Source organism: Bolinopsis microptera, chromosome 8 (genome assembly GCF_026151205.1).
Source record: "Bolinopsis microptera isolate Bmic1 chromosome 8, MBARI_Bmic_1.0, whole genome shotgun sequence".
Lineage (NCBI taxonomy): Eukaryota > Metazoa > Ctenophora > Tentaculata > Lobata > Bolinopsidae > Bolinopsis > Bolinopsis microptera.
The window spans coordinates 1,475,730-1,497,749 of NC_087079.1; the positions used below are offsets into that span (position 1 = coordinate 1,475,730).

The following is a 22,020-nucleotide window of genomic DNA, read 5'->3' on the forward strand; positions in this document are numbered from 1 at the left end:
AGATGACGTCTTCTGATGATTTCATACATTTTTTAAGGCATCACATCATTGATCTCACACAGTGTTATGATAATGAGGAGATAAGATATGTGTACAGGGTTTGTGTAATATGTAAGAGATATCATAACATGACGTACTCCATGCTATCCTGACATTTTACTGTTTTGGAACCTGATAATAGATAACCTTCTAAAGATATCTGACAAATTGCAGATAAATACCTCACTAATCACTATACGTTATCTTGGTCCCCATTCTCAATGATGCATTCCTACTGTAAAATTCCCAATTTTAACATGATTATTTAAACGAAGGGCACACTTTTTTTTGGCTGAAAAATGCTTGTATGATGACAGCTTCACGTCAGTAAAACGTCTAAAAAACCCAAAAGTAATTATTACAGACAGAACACTTTCGTGTCATGACGTATGATGAGGTCATTTTACACTGTATTTAGAGTATTATGTTCAGATGTTCCTCTTTTCGTTATATTTGACACTGGTTTGAGTTACTGGTAGAGAGTCTAGACATCGTTTGTTCTATTCAATACACAGGTCTTTAATAACAGATCAAATTATATGATTTCCTTCTTGGCTCAGTTTTAGGTTCAGTCAACTGTAACATTTCCACCTGGAGCCATAAGTTACTCTTTTCAAGATTGTTCAATTAAAAATCGTCTCAAACAGTACATACATGATAACACAATCGAATGAATTTAAAATAAGTTTCAAATCTCCTTAAAAGGGTGTATCTTGTATGTGAGCTGTTGAGCTGTTCAAATCTAAATATACCTTTGTCGCCACCACCTGTAATAAAGCTGTAGAAATGTACAGTGTTTTAAATAATGCTTATTTTAAACTCCCAAATCCCAATAAAGCAATAACCTATACAATTATTCAATGTGACTAACTTTAACATGCAGGTCAGAGTGTTACGACGATACCAACTGTAGGATTCAACGTGGAGACAGTCACGTACAAGAACGTCAAGTTTAATGTCTGGGTGAGTGAAAGTGAAAGTTGTTCAAGATATTAAATTTATTCCGATTTCAACCTAATCTTGTTAGTTGTTACTGAGGCTAAGATAAATATGACCGTTATCAAGGCTACGTATAAGAATATAAGATCTCTTTCAACTTACGACATCACATGTTTTATTCTCACAAAGATAGTTTTGCGGCAACTGCGCCAAACAGGTTTATTCATTGACGGCTAGCTCACAAGACATACGTAATTACCATCAAAAGAATCGCCTTTGTTGCTAAAAATAGCAGATCATAAATCCTGTATGTTAATTTATAAGTGTCAAGGCTCAAAGCACTCAACAATTAGGAAAGTTCAAAGTCACCAGCAGCTCTGACAGTGTTCTAGTATGATTGTATATAGCACAGCTGTGTGTGTGATCTTGTGAACTATCTAGTTAGTGAACCGACAACCAGTCTGCTTAATCAGCATAATTAGACATAATTATGGTAATTAAAGAGATAATCATGGTGATTACAGAGGTAATTAGGGTTTATCAGAGGAGTAGTGATGATAGGAATATGATGGGAATCATGATTTATTCATGGTTACTGGTTATGTTCAGCTGTGGTATACACATTGTACGTGATGATCATTTTATGTCACTCTCGTCTCTCAACCATAAAGATTGCTTTATCATCTCTAAATAAAACCTTTGTTCGAGTAAACGACTGAATCAGTCCAACTACATTATCCAACAACTTTACATTATGTAAGTAGTTAAAAAACTGCACTGAATAGTGCAAGAAGAACACTGCAACAATACTCGCATGAGCACTGAGCAGTAACCCATTTGTTCTGTAATAAGCGGAAATGATAGGAAATGGTAGCTCAGTAACTTTACTGTGTGCTGTTAGATCTGTGTACCAATGTCACGTGTCACGCGGTGCTGCACTACTTGACTACAGCTACGAGACCAAATCCTGGCTGCTTGTTATTTGAGGTTTTCATCTGGAAATGAGATGCCACCTAACATGTGGCCAAGACATGCTGCCTGTAACATGCAGCCAGGACTGACTAAACCAGAAATAGATCTCACTGCTCCCAACCTTGTAGTTGTACCTATTATAGCTCATATTACTCAGTTGTAACCTTGTAGTTGTAACTACATATACATCTGCAATATGTATACTGTATAAACATTTTAACAAGTTAAGAGGTTACTTTAGGTAATGTAAATGTTGATGTGGTCCCATGTTTACATGAGATTTGTGTGTAATAAGGGACTACATTTACTTTACTCCCTATACCCCAGTATTGTAATATTACAGTATATTATTATTATAGCGTCTACATATTACAACACGTGACACAACATCAAGATGTATACTGTTTATACTATAGTTTACTACTACTACTACTACTACTATGTCGGAGCTAAGTCCGATCTACGCCAGAAAACCCCCTCCATATATCCCTGTCCCGCATCAGGGTTCGCAGTTCCTCTTTAGAGTTTGTCCCAACTTCCTTCAGTAACATAGACAAGTAGCTTTGTCTAGTTTAAATACTGTTAATAATGTTTATACTGTGTCGTCTGGTAGAAACTTCAGTTAAGTAAGCAGTTACATTACCCACGTCACAACGTATTAACAGTTAACAGTTAACAGTTCCACATGTGGTCTACTGCTGTAAACTTGGCAATTTGCTTGCAGTAATTGTAATGCAAATGTATTTTAAACTAATTACAACACTAGAAATCTATTGCATTTATTGAGTATTATGTAACGCGATGGAAATATTTTAAGCGGGTAATATCCTGTCCAAACCCAGGATACATAACATGAAGACTTTGTTGTAACTTGTATGAAAAGCATTAATATATACATATATATATATGTATATGTATGTTATATATAATATTACACGCACGTAATACAATAATTACTATCGCATTCGTCTGCGTTGCGAAGCAGGAAGTTCCTCGTTAGGGCCAATTAATGAGACATGTTAGTTTTATTGCAGTGTATTTAAGCGAGTAATGTTACATAACATTACTAGTATGTGACGTTAGGAAAATAAACTTGTTCGAAACATTCAGAAGCTGATGTTCTGCTAATTAAACAGGATAGACGCTCTGTCTGTCTGTCTGTATGTATGTATGTCCATACTTGTACATTGTACATGAATCTGTGTTTGTTTGTATGTACAGAAGTATAAGTGTTTAATACAAATAAAAGTAAAAGTGTGTACGACCAGGAAGAATATGAGAACATGATACCGTGTCGAGACACTAATTAAATATAAAAACATGTGTGTTTTGTAATGTTATTTGGCAGCTGTACAACCTTTTATACTTGCTTCATTGTAGAAATCACCCCATAAAAAGATGGTATTATTTGTACAATATTTCGTGGTTAGTTCACATCAATTAAATACATAAAAATACTATGTAGTGGTATAAGGTATTGCAGGTGTGGTAGTATTGCAAGTGTGGACTAGGCACTAGCACACGTACAATATAAAGATATACAGCATTATACAATATATTATATAATTTTATAACATACTGTAAGACAAATGACAATGAATCTAACAATGAATCTAACCAACTACGTATAAAAATGTCGACTAACAATCATCACATTCATAAAACATAGATCAACTGATCATGATCCTGGGTGATTGTTATTATCCTACATTCAACTTTTAGAAGGCTGGATTGTCATTTGTCTCACTCGACACTCTGTGATATTTCGAATGTTAATTTTAGATAAAAAAGAATCACACCGATCATTATACTATGATGGGTATGATATAACAGTACTATAATATATTATGATACACTATAGCTATAGTCAACTTCAGTATAAGTACACTGTACAGTGCTGTAACACAATGCAATATAATATGAGAATATGCAGTATTATCAATTATTATTATATACTACTAAAATATTAATAAACAGTACTAACTCGTCCTATAGTATACTGAGGTACCTTTCGAATACGTGACCAGCTTTCAGATACAGCAAACCTGTAGGAAATATTACAGATCAGTTGTTACCCCCGCTAAGTGTTGAACTACCCCGCTAAGTGAGGTACTACACCCACTGCTAATTATCTTATTAAAGTATTACAATATCATTACATTACCGGACAAATAACTTGCAGTTTCATAATCGGTGAAAATAACTGAAATTCCAGCGTTACACACACGTTTTTACACTATTACATTACCATTCTGGTGTACATGGAGTTAAAAACGTTCTCTGTAAACATTCGTCTATTTCACACTGTAACTTGTGTAGGGGTCGGAAAACTATTTATATACATTTTTATAATAATGATATGTTAATTGTTAATAATATGTTAATTGTTAATAATTGTTAATTGTTAACAGTATATAAAAGCTATATAAAGGTTTAAAGTTGTGGTGATGAATGTCTGGACAGTGTAAAGTACTGTAAGTTAATAATAGCATTGTGCAACAAGCCTTGTACGAGGATGATAGTGCGATTGTTCGCTATACTCTTACTGTTCATTACTCAGGACTATAGGATAGAATTTATTTGATATTCTGCGGAAATCCACTTAAGTACTAAAATTATGTCAAGATATTAAGACGTCATACAATTTTAAGTGGAATGATATAAAATGTTGGACCACTGATTTTCCTGGAAATTGTGATGAATCTAAAGTCGGTTGAACTGTGATTCTGTTAACGGATTATATGCTGGTCTATAAATAGCACGTGTAGATACACAGACTCTAATCAGTTCACATGTAAGCTTCAGCCGCGCTAATTTTCTCAGATTATCCTTAAAACAGTGCAGTGTATTACCATGTGATCTGTTTTAATACTCAGATTACTTCGTTTTATTGTTTCCGTTTAAGATCGTTCCGTGACGTCATTCGAAGTGTGACTGTTTTGAAGCTGTTGTGAACAAAGATACTTATTGTACTAATATAACAAGATTTCAAGAAATACTGACTATTGGACATTCCGAACATTTTGGCGCCGTAAGAAAGTTAAAAGTATTATCATTGTTTTTGAATGTCCTATGATGATAGCAATAGGGTAAGCGGCTAAATGCCTATCATATTATAATAACTTAAATTCAACGTGAAGCAGAACTCGCCGTACCATAAACCCTGGTTAAGTATCAGTACACTTGGTTAAACCCTGGTTTAACTTTACAGAAACGAGCTAGCTGCTAGACTAATGACGGATTAATTAAATCCTTATCTCATGCAGTCTGCTGTAACCTTTACAGTGAAAATACTCTGAAATGAGGAAGAGAATTTGAAACTTGATACTTTTCTGGAGATCATCAGATTGGACTGGATTATCAGAATTATATTCGTGTTCCGTGTTCTGTATTGCGTCATTGTACGTATGATGTGTTATTATAGCAACACACGTGTATTGACATAGGATACAAGCAGGATCTTACTTCTGAGGAATTTTAAGAAAATGCCTTTCCCTGGCCCCTCACCCATTAATAGATGTCAACATGAACTTGAACTGTGCTTAATGTTTTATATATTTTGCTCGGTATTTTACGAAGACGCACGTGCAATACACTAACACGTGCAATACACTAACACGTACAATACACTAACACATGCAATACACTAACACGTGCAATAAATTAACACGTGCAATACACTAACATGTACAATACACTAACACGTACAATACACTAACACGTTTAATACACTAACACGTGCGTCGTGCAATACACTAACATGTACAATACACTATTGTATATCACTATACAGTTCCTCTTTAGAAAAAGTGCATGTGACAAGTAACGAGACAAGGATGCTCTAGGATCAGGAGCGACAAATGATCAATTGTTCTAGACGTGAGGCTTTCTGCAGTAACGGCCCTAGCGAACAGGGGGATGGTTGTTCGCTTGAGTACTATGATGCGGTTATACAAGTCTGGCAAAACAATTTGTGACCTGCCTATTGGCCGGGCGCCGCCGTAGACTCAACACATGGTGTGTGGGGTATTTACCTCGGGCACACACCTTAATCTCTCGACCGGCGGGTCACACCCAAATCTCCTGCTCCAACTCTTTCAAAGGCTGGTACCCTACTACTACGTGGCCAGAAGGAAATTCTTGTAGGAACTCTTAATGTACGAACAATAAGAGAACAATACAAGAGGGATGAGCTGGGTGTATGCATGAGGGATAGTGGCGTACATATTTTGGGCATTCAGGAGCATCGGGTAGTACATAGCACTGAAATCGAGTATCAAGATCTTGGAAGCTCTCACCTCATAACAACTTCGGCATGGAGAACCAGCAATGGGGCGGCTGCTGGTGGGGTTGGTATTGTCTTGGACAAAAAGACAGTATTCAACTCATTGATTAGTGTATACTCACATGACAGGAGGACGATGGTAGCCAACTTTGCAGGGAACCCGGTCACAACTGTTATTGTGACTTATAGCCCGACAGAGGGGGCGACTGTCGACGAAGCAGAAAACTACTACGACAGCCTTGGTGGTGCCATCGACCAGATACCAGCCCACAACTTACTATTCGTTGTAGGAGACCTCAATGCGCATGTCTCATCATCAGGAAACTGGACATCCTTCCACAAGGGTCCAGCAAACCGAAATGGTAGACTGCTAGAGGATATGCTGTTGGAGCGACAGCTAGAAATCACAAACACCAGATTTCAGAAGCGAAGAGGTAAACTCTGGACATATCTCTCAGATATGAGTCAAAGTAAATCTCAAATCGACTTCATCATTTGCCGGAAGAAATGGCGGAACTCCGTCAAGAACTCCGAAGCATATGGTAGTTTCCACAGTATTGGCTCGGATCACAGAGTAGTCGTAGCAAGGGTAAAGCTTAGTCTACGGATAAGCAAGACGGAGAAGAGGGCTCCGGTTCTGGACTGGTCTAAACTTAAAACTGATATCGCTCTACAAGAGAGGTACACAGTGGAAGTTAAAAACCGCTTTTCCATACTTGAAAAGGATGATCAGACGGCAACAGAAAGGTACCAATGCTTTATTGATGCGAATAGGACAACTTCTCGACTTTTACTACCTGAAAAGGAGAAAAAGAAAAGATGTAAAATCTCAGCGACTCCAAGTGTTGAGATTGCCAGGCTGAAGCTGAGGGAATGTAGCATAAAATACCACTCAGATGCTACAGAAGACAACCGAATAGCTGTTCAAGAGGGCAAACAGAAGCTAGGCGATGCTTATCAAGCAGCCAAAGAGCACCTGCTGGAGGGGCAGGTCCGGGAACTGGAGGAAGCAAGTTGGCAGGGCAGACATGCTAAAAGCTGGACCATGATCAACAAGATCACAGGTAAAGCTCCATCATATACTGGCAAAATCAAGGGAAACTCACCAACGGAAAGGGTTCAGAAATGGAAGGACTATTTTGCTACTCTTCTCGGCTCACCACCGACGGTAGAGAACGCGGAAGAGGATATTGATCCAGTCCACCCACCTCTGAATATCGGAACAGAACCGTTTACGTTGGATGAGTACAGGAAAGCAAAGTCCAGCATAAAGGAAGGGAAAGCATGGGGTGACGACAACATAGCCCCAGAAGTCTTAAAACGATGCGACCTTGATCAAATTGTCTTAGACTTCTGTAACAATGCTCTATTGAAAGGTGAGAAACCAGACCAATGGTCAACTGCCAACATCATACCAATTCCAAAGAAGGGCGAACATGTAGCGAACACTAATAATATAAAAACCTGTGTGTTTTGTAATGTTATTTGGCAGCTATACAACCATTTATACTTGCTTTATTGTAGAAATCACCCCATAAAAAGATGGTATTATTTGTACAATATTTCGTGGTTAGTTCACATCAATTAAATACATAAAAATACTATGTAGTGGTATAAGGTATTGCAGGTGTGGTAGTATTGCAAGTGTGGACTAGGCACTAGCACACGTACAATATAAAGATATACAGCATTGTACAATATATTATATAATTTTATAACATACTGTAAGACAAATGACAATGAATCTAACAATGAATCTAACCAACTACGTATAAAAATGTCGACTAACAATCATCACATTCATAAAACATAGATCAACTGATCATGATCCTGGGTGATTGTTATTATCCTACATTCAACTTTTAGAAGGCTGGATTGTCATTTGTCTCACTCGACACTCTGTGATATTTCGAATGTTAATTTTAGATAAAAAAGAATCACACCGATCATTATACTATGATGGGTATGATATAACAGTACTATAATATATTATGATACACTATAGCTATAGTCAACTTCAGTATAAGTACACTGTACAGTGCTGTAACACAATGCAATATAATATGAGAATATGCAGTATTATCAATTATTATTATATACTACTAAAATATTAATAAACAGTACTAACTCGTCCTATAGTATACTGAGGTACCTTTCCAATACGTGACCAGCTTTCAGATACAGCAAACCTGTAGGAAATATTACAGATCAGTTGTTACCCCCGCTAAGTGTTGAACTACCCCGCTAAGTGAGGTACTACACCCACTGCTAATTATCTTATTAAAGTATTACAATATCATTACATTACCGGACAAATAACTTGCAGTTTCATAATCGGTGAAAATAACTGAAATTCCAGCGTTACACACACGTTTTTACACTATTACATTACCATTCTGGTGTACATGGAGTTAAAAACATTCTCTGTAAACATTCGTCTATTTCACACTGTAACTTGTGTAGGGGTCGGAAAACTATTTATATACATTTTTATAATAATGATATGTTAATTGTTAATAATATGTTAATTGTTAATAATTGTTAATTGTTAACAGTATATAAAAGCTATATAAAGGTTTAAAGTTGTGGTGATGAATGTCTGGACAGTGTAAAGTACTGTAAGTTAATAATAGCATTGTGCAACAAGCCTTGTACGAGGATGATAGTGCGATTGTTCGCTATACTCTTACTGTTCATTACTCAGGACTATAGGATAGAATTTATTTGATATTCTGCGGAAATCCACTTAAGTACTAAAATTATGTCAAGATATTAAGACGTCATACAATTTTAAGTGGAATGATATAAAATGTTGGACCACTGATTTTCCTGGAAATTGTGATGAATCTAAAGTCGGTTGAACTGTGATTCTGTTAACGGATATGCTGGTTTATAAATAGCACGTGTAGATACACAGACTCTAATCAGTTCACATGTAAGCTTCAGCCGCGCTAATTTTCTCAGATTATCCTTAAAACAGTGCAGTGTATTACCATGTGATCTGTTTTAATACTCAGATTACTTCGTTTTATTGTTTCCGTTTAAAATCGTTCCGTGACGTCATTCGAAGTGTGACTGTTTTGAAGCTGTTGTGAACAAAGATACTTATTGTACTAATATAACAAGATTTCAAGAAATACTGACTATTGGACATTCCGAACATTTTGGCGCCGTAAGAAAGTTAAAAGTATTATCATTGTTTTTGAATACATCCTATGATGATAGCAATAGGGTAAGCGGCTAAATGCCTATCATATTATAATAACTTTATTTCAACGTGAAGCAGAACTCACTGTACCATAAACCCTGGTTAAGTATCAGTACACTTGGTTAAACCCTGGTTTAACTTTACAGAAACGAGCTAGCTGCTAGACTAATGACGGATTAATTAAATCCTTATCTCATGCAGTCTGCTGTAACCTTTACAGTGAAAATACTCTGAAATGAGGAAGAGAATTTGAAACTTGATACTTTTCTGGAGATCATCAGATTGGACTGGATTATCAGAATTATATTCGTGTTCCGTGTTCTGTATTGCGTCATTGTACGTATGATGTGTTATTATAGCAACACACGTGTATTGACATAGGATACAAGCAGGATCTTACTTCTGAGGAATTTTAAGAAAATGCCTTTCCCTGGCCCCTCACCCATTAATAGATGTCAACATGAACTTGAACTGTGCTTAATGTTTTATATATTTTGCTCGGTATTTTACGAAGACGCACGTGCAATACACTAACACGTGCAATACACTAACACGTACAATACACTAACACATGCAATACACTAACACGTGCAATACATTAACACGTGCAATACACTAACATGTACAATACACTAACACGTACAATAGTCAATACACTAACACGTTTAATACAGTAACACGTGCGTCGTGCAATACACTAACATGTACAATACACTAACACGTACAATACACTAACACGTAAAATACACTAACACCTGCAATACACTAACACCTGCAATACATTAACACCTGCAATACACTAACACCTGCAATACACTAACACGTGCAATACACTAACACGTACAATACACTAACATGTACATTGTACAATACACTACACATGTAACATACACCCTACACACACATGTACACACTATATAGCCGAGACTAGGGAGGCAACTACCCTGTACGATGACGTACAAATCCCGTCACCATATACCAGGAAGTATACATGTGTCTTGACTGGGCTTGTGTGGTTTCTCTTATCAGAGGATATGTGATATCACCCAGGATATAACGCGCTCTCTAACTATTGATACAGGATATTGTTATTACTACAGGGTACATCAATATACTGTCAGTGTTTATTTCCCTTTAAATTAATATAATATTTATTATCAACATGTCTGCACTAAATCTATTTACACATAGTTCCTTCTTTAACACGTATTAATATCTAAAAACCCGAAAGTCTCGTCTTTTGCTTTTTGTACACAATATAAGCCGTGAGGACATGCTCACTGATTTAAACCTTGGGTGGGGCAGTCTGTCAAAATTAAAATAAACGCCGGCTTGTAATTTACCCTAATATTACGTGATAATACTATTGCGATCCTCTTAGTGACCTACGGTAGTTGTCAGTTATGAAATATAAATTTACTCGATGTAAATATTCCAGTTTTACCCATATAAGGACCTAAAATTGTTTGCCAGCACACAGTACATACACACCAACCAAAATAAACACTTGGCAGTTGGCGGCAAACCGTGTCAATGTTAGTTAAGAATAAGTTACAGTGATAATACAACACATTACAACACATTACAACAGAGCAATTAATCGCGTGCTAATCTACGGGCCATGCGGGCGTGTCAACACTTGGAACAAGCCCGCTGTAACCTTGTACTGCGTCTATATCTCCGTCAGACCTTGTCAGACCTATCTAGCAAGTGGCACGTGACCCTGTCAGATCTAGCACGTGACCCTGTCAGATCTAGCACGTGACCCTGTCAGATCTAGCACGTGCCCATGTCAGATCTAGCACGTGACCCTGTCAGATCTAGCACGTGACCCTGTCAGATCTAGCACGTGACCCTGTCAGATCTAGCACGTGACCCTGTCAGATCTAGCACGTGACCATGTCAGATCTTGCACGTGACCCTGTCAGATCTAGCACGTGACCCTGTCAGATCTAGCACGTGACTCTGTCAGATCTAGCACGTGACCCTGTCAGATCTAGCACGTGACCCTGTCAGATCTAGCACGTGACCATGTCAGATCTAGCACGTGACCCTGTCAGATCTAGCACGTGACCAGTATATAGTTGCTAAGTTACTAAGTTAGCTGTGTCTGTTGGTGGTTAAAACATGGGTATAACACAGCTTCACAGCTATATGGGTATATTAATGTAGCAGTCTTATACATTGATACTATCGACATGGACATGATCTTCTGGCTTCGTGAAGATTCCTAACTTGTTATATTATTATGCAACTTTTAGTTACTAGTTATACTTGTTTGTTAAAAACAAACACAGTGGTATGAGACGTATCATGATAATGTGTTAGTCAATGTATTTAATGGTAATGTGTGTAATAGTGCCATGACTCTTTCTTTAGAAATGTTACGAAATGAGACAACAAATTAGTCACCAAACGTGTCCTGTCAGAGCAGCTTTTAGTAAGCTAATTCGTTGTCTCGCTCAGTCGCTCCGTAACAATTCCTATTTGCTCCTTGGTTTCTGTACAAGGATACTATGTTGGGAGAAGAAAACATGAGCAGGGATGTGGTAACTGAGCAGGGAGGTGGTAACTGAGCAGGGATGTGGTAACTGAGCAGGGAGGTGGTAACTGAGCAGGGATGTGGTAACTGAGCAGGGAGGTGGTAACTGAGCAGGGATGTGGTAACTGAGCAGGGAGGTGGTAACTGAGCAGGGATGTGGTAACTGAGCAGGGAGGTGGTAACTGAGCAGGGAGGTGGTAACTGAGCAGGGAGGTGGTAACTGAGCAGGGAGGTGGTAACTGAGCAGGGATGTGGTAACTGAGAAGGGAGGTGGTAACTGAGAAGGGAGGTGGTAACTGAGAAGGGAGGTGGTAACTGAGAAGGGAGGTGGTAACTGAGGTGGCAACTGAGTGGAAGCAAATGTATCTCCTGACAGTCTTGTTACTATAATATATGTAATGTCTGCCTGTACTGTACTGTACGAGCCAGACATTTGAAAGTCCTAACTTTTACTGTTCTAGAGTTGCTTAATGCTTGCTCTACAGAATTGACTACAAAATGTAGCCAATGAGACTGTTAATTGTGAAGTTCTCCACTTCCATGAATTATATATATATAATAAGATAAAACCTTAAAATCTGGCCAGTTTATTATTCGAAGTAATGGCTCCTGGCGACTGTATTGATGTATTGAGCCTCATTCCTTGTTGATAATTTGGCGTCATACAGGTCCGAACTGGGGAGTTTCACTTGAAGTTACTAATTTTATCTTATAATTTATAATTGTGTATTATATGTATTTATGATTGTATATTATGTATGTTATGTCTAATTTTATCTTTTTACAGGACGTCGGTGGTCAGGACAAGATTAGACCTCTTTGGAGACATTACTTTGCGGGTACACAGGTAATTACATTAATTAATTATAACGCTAATTAGTAATTATATATCATACTAAACGATCATATTGACACACATACGTACATAATGTGCATACTTATGTTTCATGACTGTATAGTAATAATGATGCACACGCACACCTATTCTTGGTACTAGAACCTGAGATTCCTGACGATAATATGACCAGTTATCGACCTTAACTATCAACCTTAATTATATTAAAAGGGCCCCCGCATTATTTGTGATTCAACTATTTGTTTGTTACTAATGTCAGATCGTTGCGTAATGTAATTATTTGTGCATAATTCGCATAATTCACATATTTTACAATTAAGGCTCACGATTTGGAGTTCTTCTTCAAGCTAATTGTTAACACTGTAAAACAGTAGGCTATGGACTATGGCATGGAATGTTCGCTTAATTTCAGAATATTTTCTACCTCTGTAACTGCAATAATACTCTACATTTTTCTCTATTTTACAACTCTTTTTTCATTGGGTATTAAAGTGTAAAGTAGTTGTAATTATTATATCCTGATATTTATGAATGTGAAACGTGGAATATCCTGACTCCTGAGTAGATATTGCATATCGACTATCGTAAGATAAAAGTTTGCATTCTTCAGAAAACTAGTTCCTACTTGATATCGACCTGCTTACACACAAGACATACACACTCCACACAGTGGATATCGTATCTTGAGTACTAACTATTTTAATATCATGTATCATGCACGTTGCAACCACTGCCTTACTTTATAAAAGTCGGGATCCAGAAATCCCTTTTATTTATTTAGAGCTGTCAGCTGTGTAGATAGTGCTAGTAGATACGTGTGGGGAGGCAGTGAAATCAGTACCAAGGGGACCGTGGCGGTACTGCAAATGAAAAGGAGATTGATTCCTCGTCCACTTCATTAATTCCTTCGTTTATTCATTCATTCAGAAGTCAATAAATCAATTCTGCATATGTAGCTTAATCTCCAGCAGGTTATTATAATAATAAAATTGATTCTTGAGGAAGTGCAATTTCTCCAAAACGTCAGAAATTTGTATTATTGGCAGTATTGTCCATATATGATTAATTTTGATTTAACCAATTATCTTTTGGCAGGGTCTCATATTTGTAGTGGACTGCGCTGACAGAGACAGAATCGAGGAAGCAAGACACGAACTGCATCGAATAATTAACGACAGAGAAATGAGGGAGGCAGTAATTCTCATATTTGCGAACAAGCAAGATCTTCAAGACGGTATGTCACAAGTATTTCAAATATTTGTGTACGGAATTAGTTGTAGATCACACAGGCGTAGGTGTGTACTATTTTATCAGAATTATAAAGTCAAAATAGAAATTCACACGTAAGATAGGTTAGTGATCTAATATCTTGTTAAAAGTTGTGACAGCATCTCAACCAAACAATGCCACGCCCTTGTGTTTAAACTCTCTCAAATTGTTACAATGTGACAAGTCGTTTGGCAGTAGAGATTTTGCACTTCTTCCACTTTCGCTGGTTTTATATATTGCACATTGGCCAGCGCAATACGGAATAATAGCCACATTTTGAGGCGGTTTTCTTTTGGCCGCGTGACAGTTACAACTTTTGCGCGCGCAGTGCGCGGCACCTCAAGCTGCTTATTGCTAGCAATTTAATCGTATGTAGATGGTGTACGCTGTACCATTTTGTGTACTTGGCTGAAAGTACATTTTATACACAGTTTGAAATTAGTCTAGATTACAATATAATTTGAGCACTTATTTTGCAATGAAATATACATAAGAGCGATAATTTAATGTCCAATCAAATAAAACATACTGATTAATTTGGGATCTATTATAATTGGTAATTACCAACGACTTACAATTCTAATCGAACGAGCCGTCATCTTGCTTCGTGGGAAACATGCTCGATTCGTTTGGAAAACAAAATGTCTACTCTTTGTTGACGCTCTACTTAAAAGTGCATCGAGTCCCTTTATTAAAGCAGGAGAAATGCTCTCTTATCAGAACTAACTTCTCGAATTTGTGAAGAAAAGTTAAAAATAATGTTCAGAACTAACTTCTCGAATTTGTGAAGAAAAGTTAAAAATAATGTTCAAACCAGACCACTCAAGTTACAATTACGATACAACTTTTGTTATGGTATTATCACTAACCGTTGATTTTTCAGCCATGAGGCCTGCTGAAATCCAAGAAAAGCTTGGTTTGTCAAAGATCGCCGACAGAAAATGGTACGAATAAAATCTGTTAATCTACTATTTATACCAGTACTTAAATTGACTAAGCAATGTTTTACAATTTATTTAATAACATTTAAAAATAAACACGACTGTTGCCTCTAATCTGGAAAGGATCCCCTTTTTCTGATACACCTTAGTTCCGTTCACATCACACTCTTAAATTACTTTTTCAACAACCATCTTTTAAAAACAAAACCCCGCAGGTTTGTCCAGCCCTCATGCTCGACTACAGGCGATGGGCTTTACGAAGGACTTAACTGGCTGACTGCCAACGCTAAGGGCTAATCTTGAAAATCTTTGTTAACTTAGAGCTCACGGACTGATAAAGAGGCTGCACTGCAGATTTTAGTTTTTTAACGTTAAAATCTCTTTCGTTTCGGTACAAGTCAATGCAATGACTATTTTAACTAGGTTAATAGACACAAAGCATTACTACGATGTGAGTGATTAAATACTGCACGCTAAAATGGTTTGGGAAGATATATTAATGTATCCTAAATCCATTACCTTCCATTTTATTGAGGACCCAACGGCCTTTTCTTTACGCTGGAATTCTTGTTCCGGTGCCGTTTCTCGTAAAGAACCAATTCGCAGTTGGTTGAGTGGTTTTTGTATTTTTACTGAAATTGCAAACTTGATAGATAAAAATGAATTGCATACTTAACTTTCTTTTTATATACAAATGTTTTGTAGACATTTTTTTCGAGAAAACCTGCAAAACATTTCAAGCGTTGATTTCATCTGATCTCCTCAGATGCTATTAGAGATTTTATGAAAACTTTACCGTGCTCATGCTTCTTGCTTCATATATGATTTTGTCAGTTTAAATTGGCCCCTAAAGTTCGTGTGACAGCCACCTGGCAGTCGATTGGTCAATTCTGTAATTAATTAATTAATCAATTACTGTCTCGTGTCAAATCAAGGTGCCTCGTCTCCTTAGAACACTGGCAATCCAGGGGCAAATTTAAATTGACAACATTATATTCTGAACTGCTTATTCGGACTCTATAACACGATGCTTACTTTTGCCGAGTGATTTTTTGAATTGAGATTTAATGATATGATACACTACTATTGTACAATTTGACGGTGAAATTTTAAAATTCTGTCCGGGATATAGAAGCTTTACATGTGATGAAATTTTTGATTTGAATTATTTTATAAAACAAACCGTGGTTGTCTGTGGTTATTGGTATGTATGAGACACAGCAACACTCAGCGAATATTTCAAGCTTTCAACTGGAGAGCACCCCCAGCATTCCATATCAGCTGCCACGTGGTCTACATTCAACTGTGCGTTCACGATACGTAGTAAATATGGAGTATTAGGCGTTGTTGACTGTTGAGTAGCCCGAACTGAGCGAATAGTAGGCTCTGATTTAAGTCACGTGACTTCTATCCTGCTGTTTGATTGGCTTATTTGAGCTTGCTTTAAATTATACCCACTACTGTTTGAAACCGCTATTTGAATATGCACACAAATGTGGTTACGGATGAAATATCGCTGAATGTGCTACCTGATGAGGACTACAAACACTGTTGGAAATGTTCGAGCCTCTAGAGTGGTGTATATTGTCTGAATGTGAATTTGTGTGTGGCCAATTTATTGCGATCGTGTGATAGTATGTAGTGTACTGCTCAAAGGAGCTGTTTGACTCGTTCTTGGTAAATACAACGATGTTTCAGAGCACTTTTTAACATTTTTCCTAGCCACATTTATTCACTTTTGGGGTAAATTTAATTTAGGAATTTTGTAATGATTATAATAAATATGTTTTTACTGCAGTTCTGCACATCTCTGTCAATAGGCCACAATAAATATTGAAAATATCGCTTTTTACTTCGTTCTTTCATTTAATTTTAAATTTTAAAGCTCTAAACGAGTGAACAAGTTCGTACCAAGGCACTCATTATACTATTTAAGTAAATTGGAAACCTAAAGACAAACGCTAATGACGTTTCTAAACCTGTTTGACGTAATGAGAAGGATGAACGTGACGTCACAGCCTTCTTGACGTCAAGAAGGACGTACGTACGTACGCACGTAGAACCCACCTAATTTATCATTAACGTTTCAGGCTTTCGCTAATTTGTTTGCGGGAAAATTAATAAAATTTTAAGTAAGATCCTGGCATTGTACGGAACATCTGAGGCCGGTAGATCTTTTCACCAAACGCTTTGAAGTATTGTCTAAAACAGAAGAACTAAGCAAATACGGGTGTGTGCTTTGTTTATTAATTCATTAAGTGGTCACACCTTAGTTCGACTATATCAAAACCATAGATACGTTACATTGGTCGAAGGGATATTGTAAATAAGATGTGACAGATAAAAATATGAATCATATAAACTACCTTAAGGCTGATTATCCTTAGTTAATTAAGTAAAGTTCTGTAGGTTTACAAGCTGCATATGAACTAAACCTAATCGTTCAGACTTTGCGCGAGTAATAATATTATATAATAATATATTATAAATATCAATATGTATAATATTAGGATTTAGGATATATAATATACCTCCATACAGACTGAGGACTGGTACTCCATGGTACACAATATTATTGCACAATTTAGTAGCAAATATTCTAGAACTTCAGGAATATCAGACACGTTACAGTGCTCTCGTGTGGCGTGAAACTGGTTCAGGCTGATATCATTCTACTTTACCAGACAGTCTCCTTACCGCGGCCAATTACAGAGAATTATTGGAGTTTGGCACTGAATAGTTACCTTGGGTTCAATACAATGCGAGTTATTGCATCTTAACAAATACCAAGAAATAGGAATAGTGCATGCTATGTTTTAGAAAAAATAAATCCCAGTATTAGGACGCAGACTACCGACTATACAGACTACTGACATGTGAGAAATGTTTCCTATTCAATAGATTTGGATTCGGGTGAGGATATGAGGCATATTTTCCTTGACACGTGACAGTGATTCTGGGGTTTGAGTGGTCAATAGTCGAAGCTGATTGGTGAATTTCTGTCACGTGTAAACAAATCTGACTCGCCTCCCCACCATAATCCATATTTCATCTATAAACCTACCTCACATAGGGCTCGTGTTGTGTACGGTGGTGGGTAATTCTTGTGTTGTCTTGCAAATGAGTAATATGCAGGTTTTATTATGCTGTTTGGAGTTGTATAATATGATAACGCTTTAATCGCATAATATTTCATTCTTGTTGCAGAATAGCCAACTCTGCGGTGAAAAAAAAAATAAAACTTTTTGGGGACAAAAATAGTCTCTTTTTGCTTAGTAGTAGTACACAACACATATCACCTGGGGACCCAGGCTTATAGTGTAAACACGAATAAATTATGAAGATTGGCAGAGTGACAGACACAAATAGCCTAAACAGGGTACGCAAAACGGTTATCATGGACGCAAAGTAATCTATATAGACAACATACAATGACACACAAATTTGGATACTGGTAGGAGGGTGGGCTATTAGATACTGTATACATGATGCGGCTTATAACAAGTCTATAATCATTGCATAAGTCTATAATCATTCCTAAACAATCAAACCCCTGCCCTTTGAAGATTCGAATTAATCATCTGTTTATCATGTATAATTGTAATGTAAGATATAATTGTACCAGCTCCTTTGCCAGGATCAGTATGTAGTATATCCAGGGAGCAGTGTTTATTGAACGTTCTGTTGCAGTGTCACAACACATGTGATGTAACAACAGAAGACTGCAACTCTATTTTAACTAGAGAGTAGCTACTCGTTAGTCCTTCATGTCATTTGTCAAGTTTGATCATTGATAGTGCTCAGTTAAATTGAAATATGAACGAGCTTATGATCTAAAGCTGCATCCTTCTTCCCACCTGATTCTGATTAATTATATTTATAACTTGAAGCTTTACTGTTAGACCTTATAATGACCATGGTATTAAGATTGATATCACGCAAAATGTAAATAGACTATGAACATAGACCAAGAATCAATTAGCTAAAGATTTTGTTGTTCTAATTAAAATTGCAGCTGCAACAGAGGATTAAGATTGTTGGCAGGTGTTTTGAAGTTGCCCAGCATGCACCTTCCTTTAATTAATTTTCTTTCTGAACCAGCTCATCTAAATGAATAGTACGTTTATTTCGCCAGGTCAAATAGTTGTTTGATCCACTTACTCATACTGCATACTGATCTACAGAACGAGCTTTTGAATTTATTTCGCTGCAACTTAAGAGATTTGTAATTTATAAAGACTTTATTATTATATTTTAAACCTGGATAATGGATAATAATCCAGCCAACAATACAAGAGGAAGTAAAGAAAACAATTGAATTCCTTGCCACGTGATTTTCACGACAATTACAGCAGACAGGGAATAGACTTTAATCGTATATTTGATCATGTTTCTACTTTACGTTTAATTAACTTTCTTTTTGAACCTGTGCCAGCTCATCCAAAGAATGGTATGTCTAATTACGTTTCTACTCAGACAGTTGTAAAGAATTTGTGCTTGTTTATCAATACTCCGTAATGATGAGCGATTTAACAGGAAAATAGTTTTCATGCCAAGAACAGTGACGTAATCAACTTTATGACGTCATGAAATTCCAATCAAATGATCAGTGCGCGGCCCGGGACAATACAAATTGTTTTACAAATGTAATTGTAAAGAGAAAAATAGTTACTTGAACCAATAACTTAACCTGGATATTGTCCAACTAGCAAGAGGAAGTCAGGGAAACAATCAAATACCTCGTCACGAGATATTCACTTGAATAGTATTAGTAGCAGACAGGGTGGCATGACAAACTATTGAATGGTACATTTTGGGCATTTGTTTTTACCACGGCGGTTTCTTGTGCAATTGTCTAGACCATTACACAATATCGCTTGACGGACCGGTTTTGTAAACAATGATGGTTTAAGAAAACAATGATGCTGAACTGCGTGCACTTGTTGCAGCCCTGATACTATCAATAATGATTACCTAATTAGGTAATGACGTTGGCAGTGAATATGGCTGAAATAAAATGCTATATAAACCAATGAGAAGTAATTTATTCATTCGACAAAATTGTTTCATCAGTCTTACCACTTCAACTTGAAGTGGACGATGCATTTTAGAATATATCTTTAAATATATTTTTAGTAAGCATATCAGTATAAGTATTTCCGGAATCGGGAAATTCATATATCAGTATATGATAATCATTCGTAACCTCTCCGGGATAAATATATTTGTAATTCAGCTCTGGAATGAAAATGTCTCATGGCAGTTTTGAATAATTATTTCACTTTCGTCGCCTTTCATCGATATTTCCAATAAACGTATTTTGCGTTTTATAAAGCTTGTTGGTAAGTACGTTGATAGCATGTCCCACGTACATAATTTTACCTGGGGACCCCAGGCCGGCTATAATGTTCAATGACAGGCTGAGCTGAGCGCCGCCCAGTAAACAGAACTTGGAGTGTGTCTCTTATTATCTATCACTTCGTAGATGATCGCAGATTTCCGTAAATTAGATCCTACATTCTGATTCATTTTTAGACCTGTCTTTTTTTCACGCCGCAATTCTCGTTCCTGGATGCTCATCTCTGACAAATTTTACTCTTTATACATTTCCCGCATGGAGTTGAATGTTTAGTGCCAGTTTGTATACTATAGGAGTATTAGTATGTATACTAATACTCCTATAGTATACAAACTGGCATAAAGGTATCATCTCCAGATTTCTACTCATTACCTTTTCTTTGTCTGCCACGCTTGCATTAAATTTTTGACGTTTAGAAGAATGAACGATGATATCACTTTGTTCAAAATATCATCAAATTGACTGGAGCTGTATCGCAATTGTGCAGAAGTGTTCAGTTTTGTTTCGGCCGTCTTTAGAGTAGTCTTATAAATCAATTACTCAATCAATATGTTCAGTAGCAGTTATTAGCACTTACCTTTGCAGCTGTCTCGTTATTTATAGTGGAACTGCAAGATCGATTTAAGACTTCTAAGATATAGAGTCGTTAGCATCTATTGATAATGCTACACTTGTCAAATGTTAAATGACTTAATAAACATGAACATTCGTCGCAAGTAACATTTTTCTTGTGGTACGTGCTTTTTACTTTTTGATAACAATTAACAAGTCTTTGGTGAGGCTCTCTCAGTTGTACTGCTACAATTTGTACTTCTAGTAGTGACAGCTGGTTATTATTGGATGGTAAAACCTGCAATTCAAATAATTACAACCACAATCTGTGTTGCTGTAACTTTAGTTTTTAATTTGATTTATAGGAGCTCTAATGAATTTATTCACATGGAATGAACAAAGATCAAATCACAATACCTAGAGTCATAAACATATTATACCAGATACCTAATAAAATAGCATAGTTTCGTCTATCTGTTAGTGTTCTCTTCTCACGAGAATTCAACTCCTCGGTTTATTCCTCAGGACTCCTTACTGATTACTCTTACTCTATGTGTAGTGCAAGGGTTGCGAGGGGCCGGAGAATAAGAGAAGAGGTGATTTTAAAACACAGCATTAGTGTTGATTGTTGAAAAAAAGAATTTACTTGAAAAATATATTCTATAGAGATAGTATATCAAAATAAAGTTGTTGTTCTCCAACGCTCCTCCCCTCAATTTTTAATTTTTACGACAGTGATCCTATGCAAATAAAAGAAGCTATTTAGATTAATTAGTCTGTCAAATTTCAAGCAATTAATGGCACCCTGATATCAAAGCTAAAGGAGATATTTATCTTTTACATCGGTCTAGCTCACAGGGGATTTAAAGGTTTCGTCTGTTTACAAACTTACCATAAGATATAATTATTGTTAGTAAAGCTCTAATGATAAGTTATGAGTTATGTTATGATATGCAGGTCCCTCATGGAATAGAACATAAAGTTAGTGACGTAGCAAAGGGAGGTAAAGGGTGGTTTCGGTGCCTTGGCCAGACTGTGACTGATCATTATTGGGGGAG

The 22,020-nt window shown here is 36.6% G+C and overlaps 2 protein-coding genes across 2 annotated transcripts in view; one reads left to right on the forward strand and one right to left on the reverse strand.

The window, feature by feature from the left end:
• LOC134819948 (short transient receptor potential channel 4-like) overlaps positions 1 to 22,020 on the reverse strand; it is a 219,816-nt gene that overhangs the window by 1,595 nt on the left and 196,201 nt on the right. The gene's annotated exons all lie outside the window — the stretch shown is intronic.
• LOC134819118 (ADP-ribosylation factor 6) lies at positions 923 to 16,891 on the forward strand (the record flags this gene model as incomplete). Its single annotated transcript, XM_063828891.1, is given in 5 exon segments — positions 923 to 1,002; positions 12,773 to 12,832; positions 13,937 to 14,075; positions 14,994 to 15,054; positions 15,267 to 16,891. Coding segments are annotated over 5 exon segments (422 nt in total), but the record flags the coding sequence as incomplete, so codon positions are not given.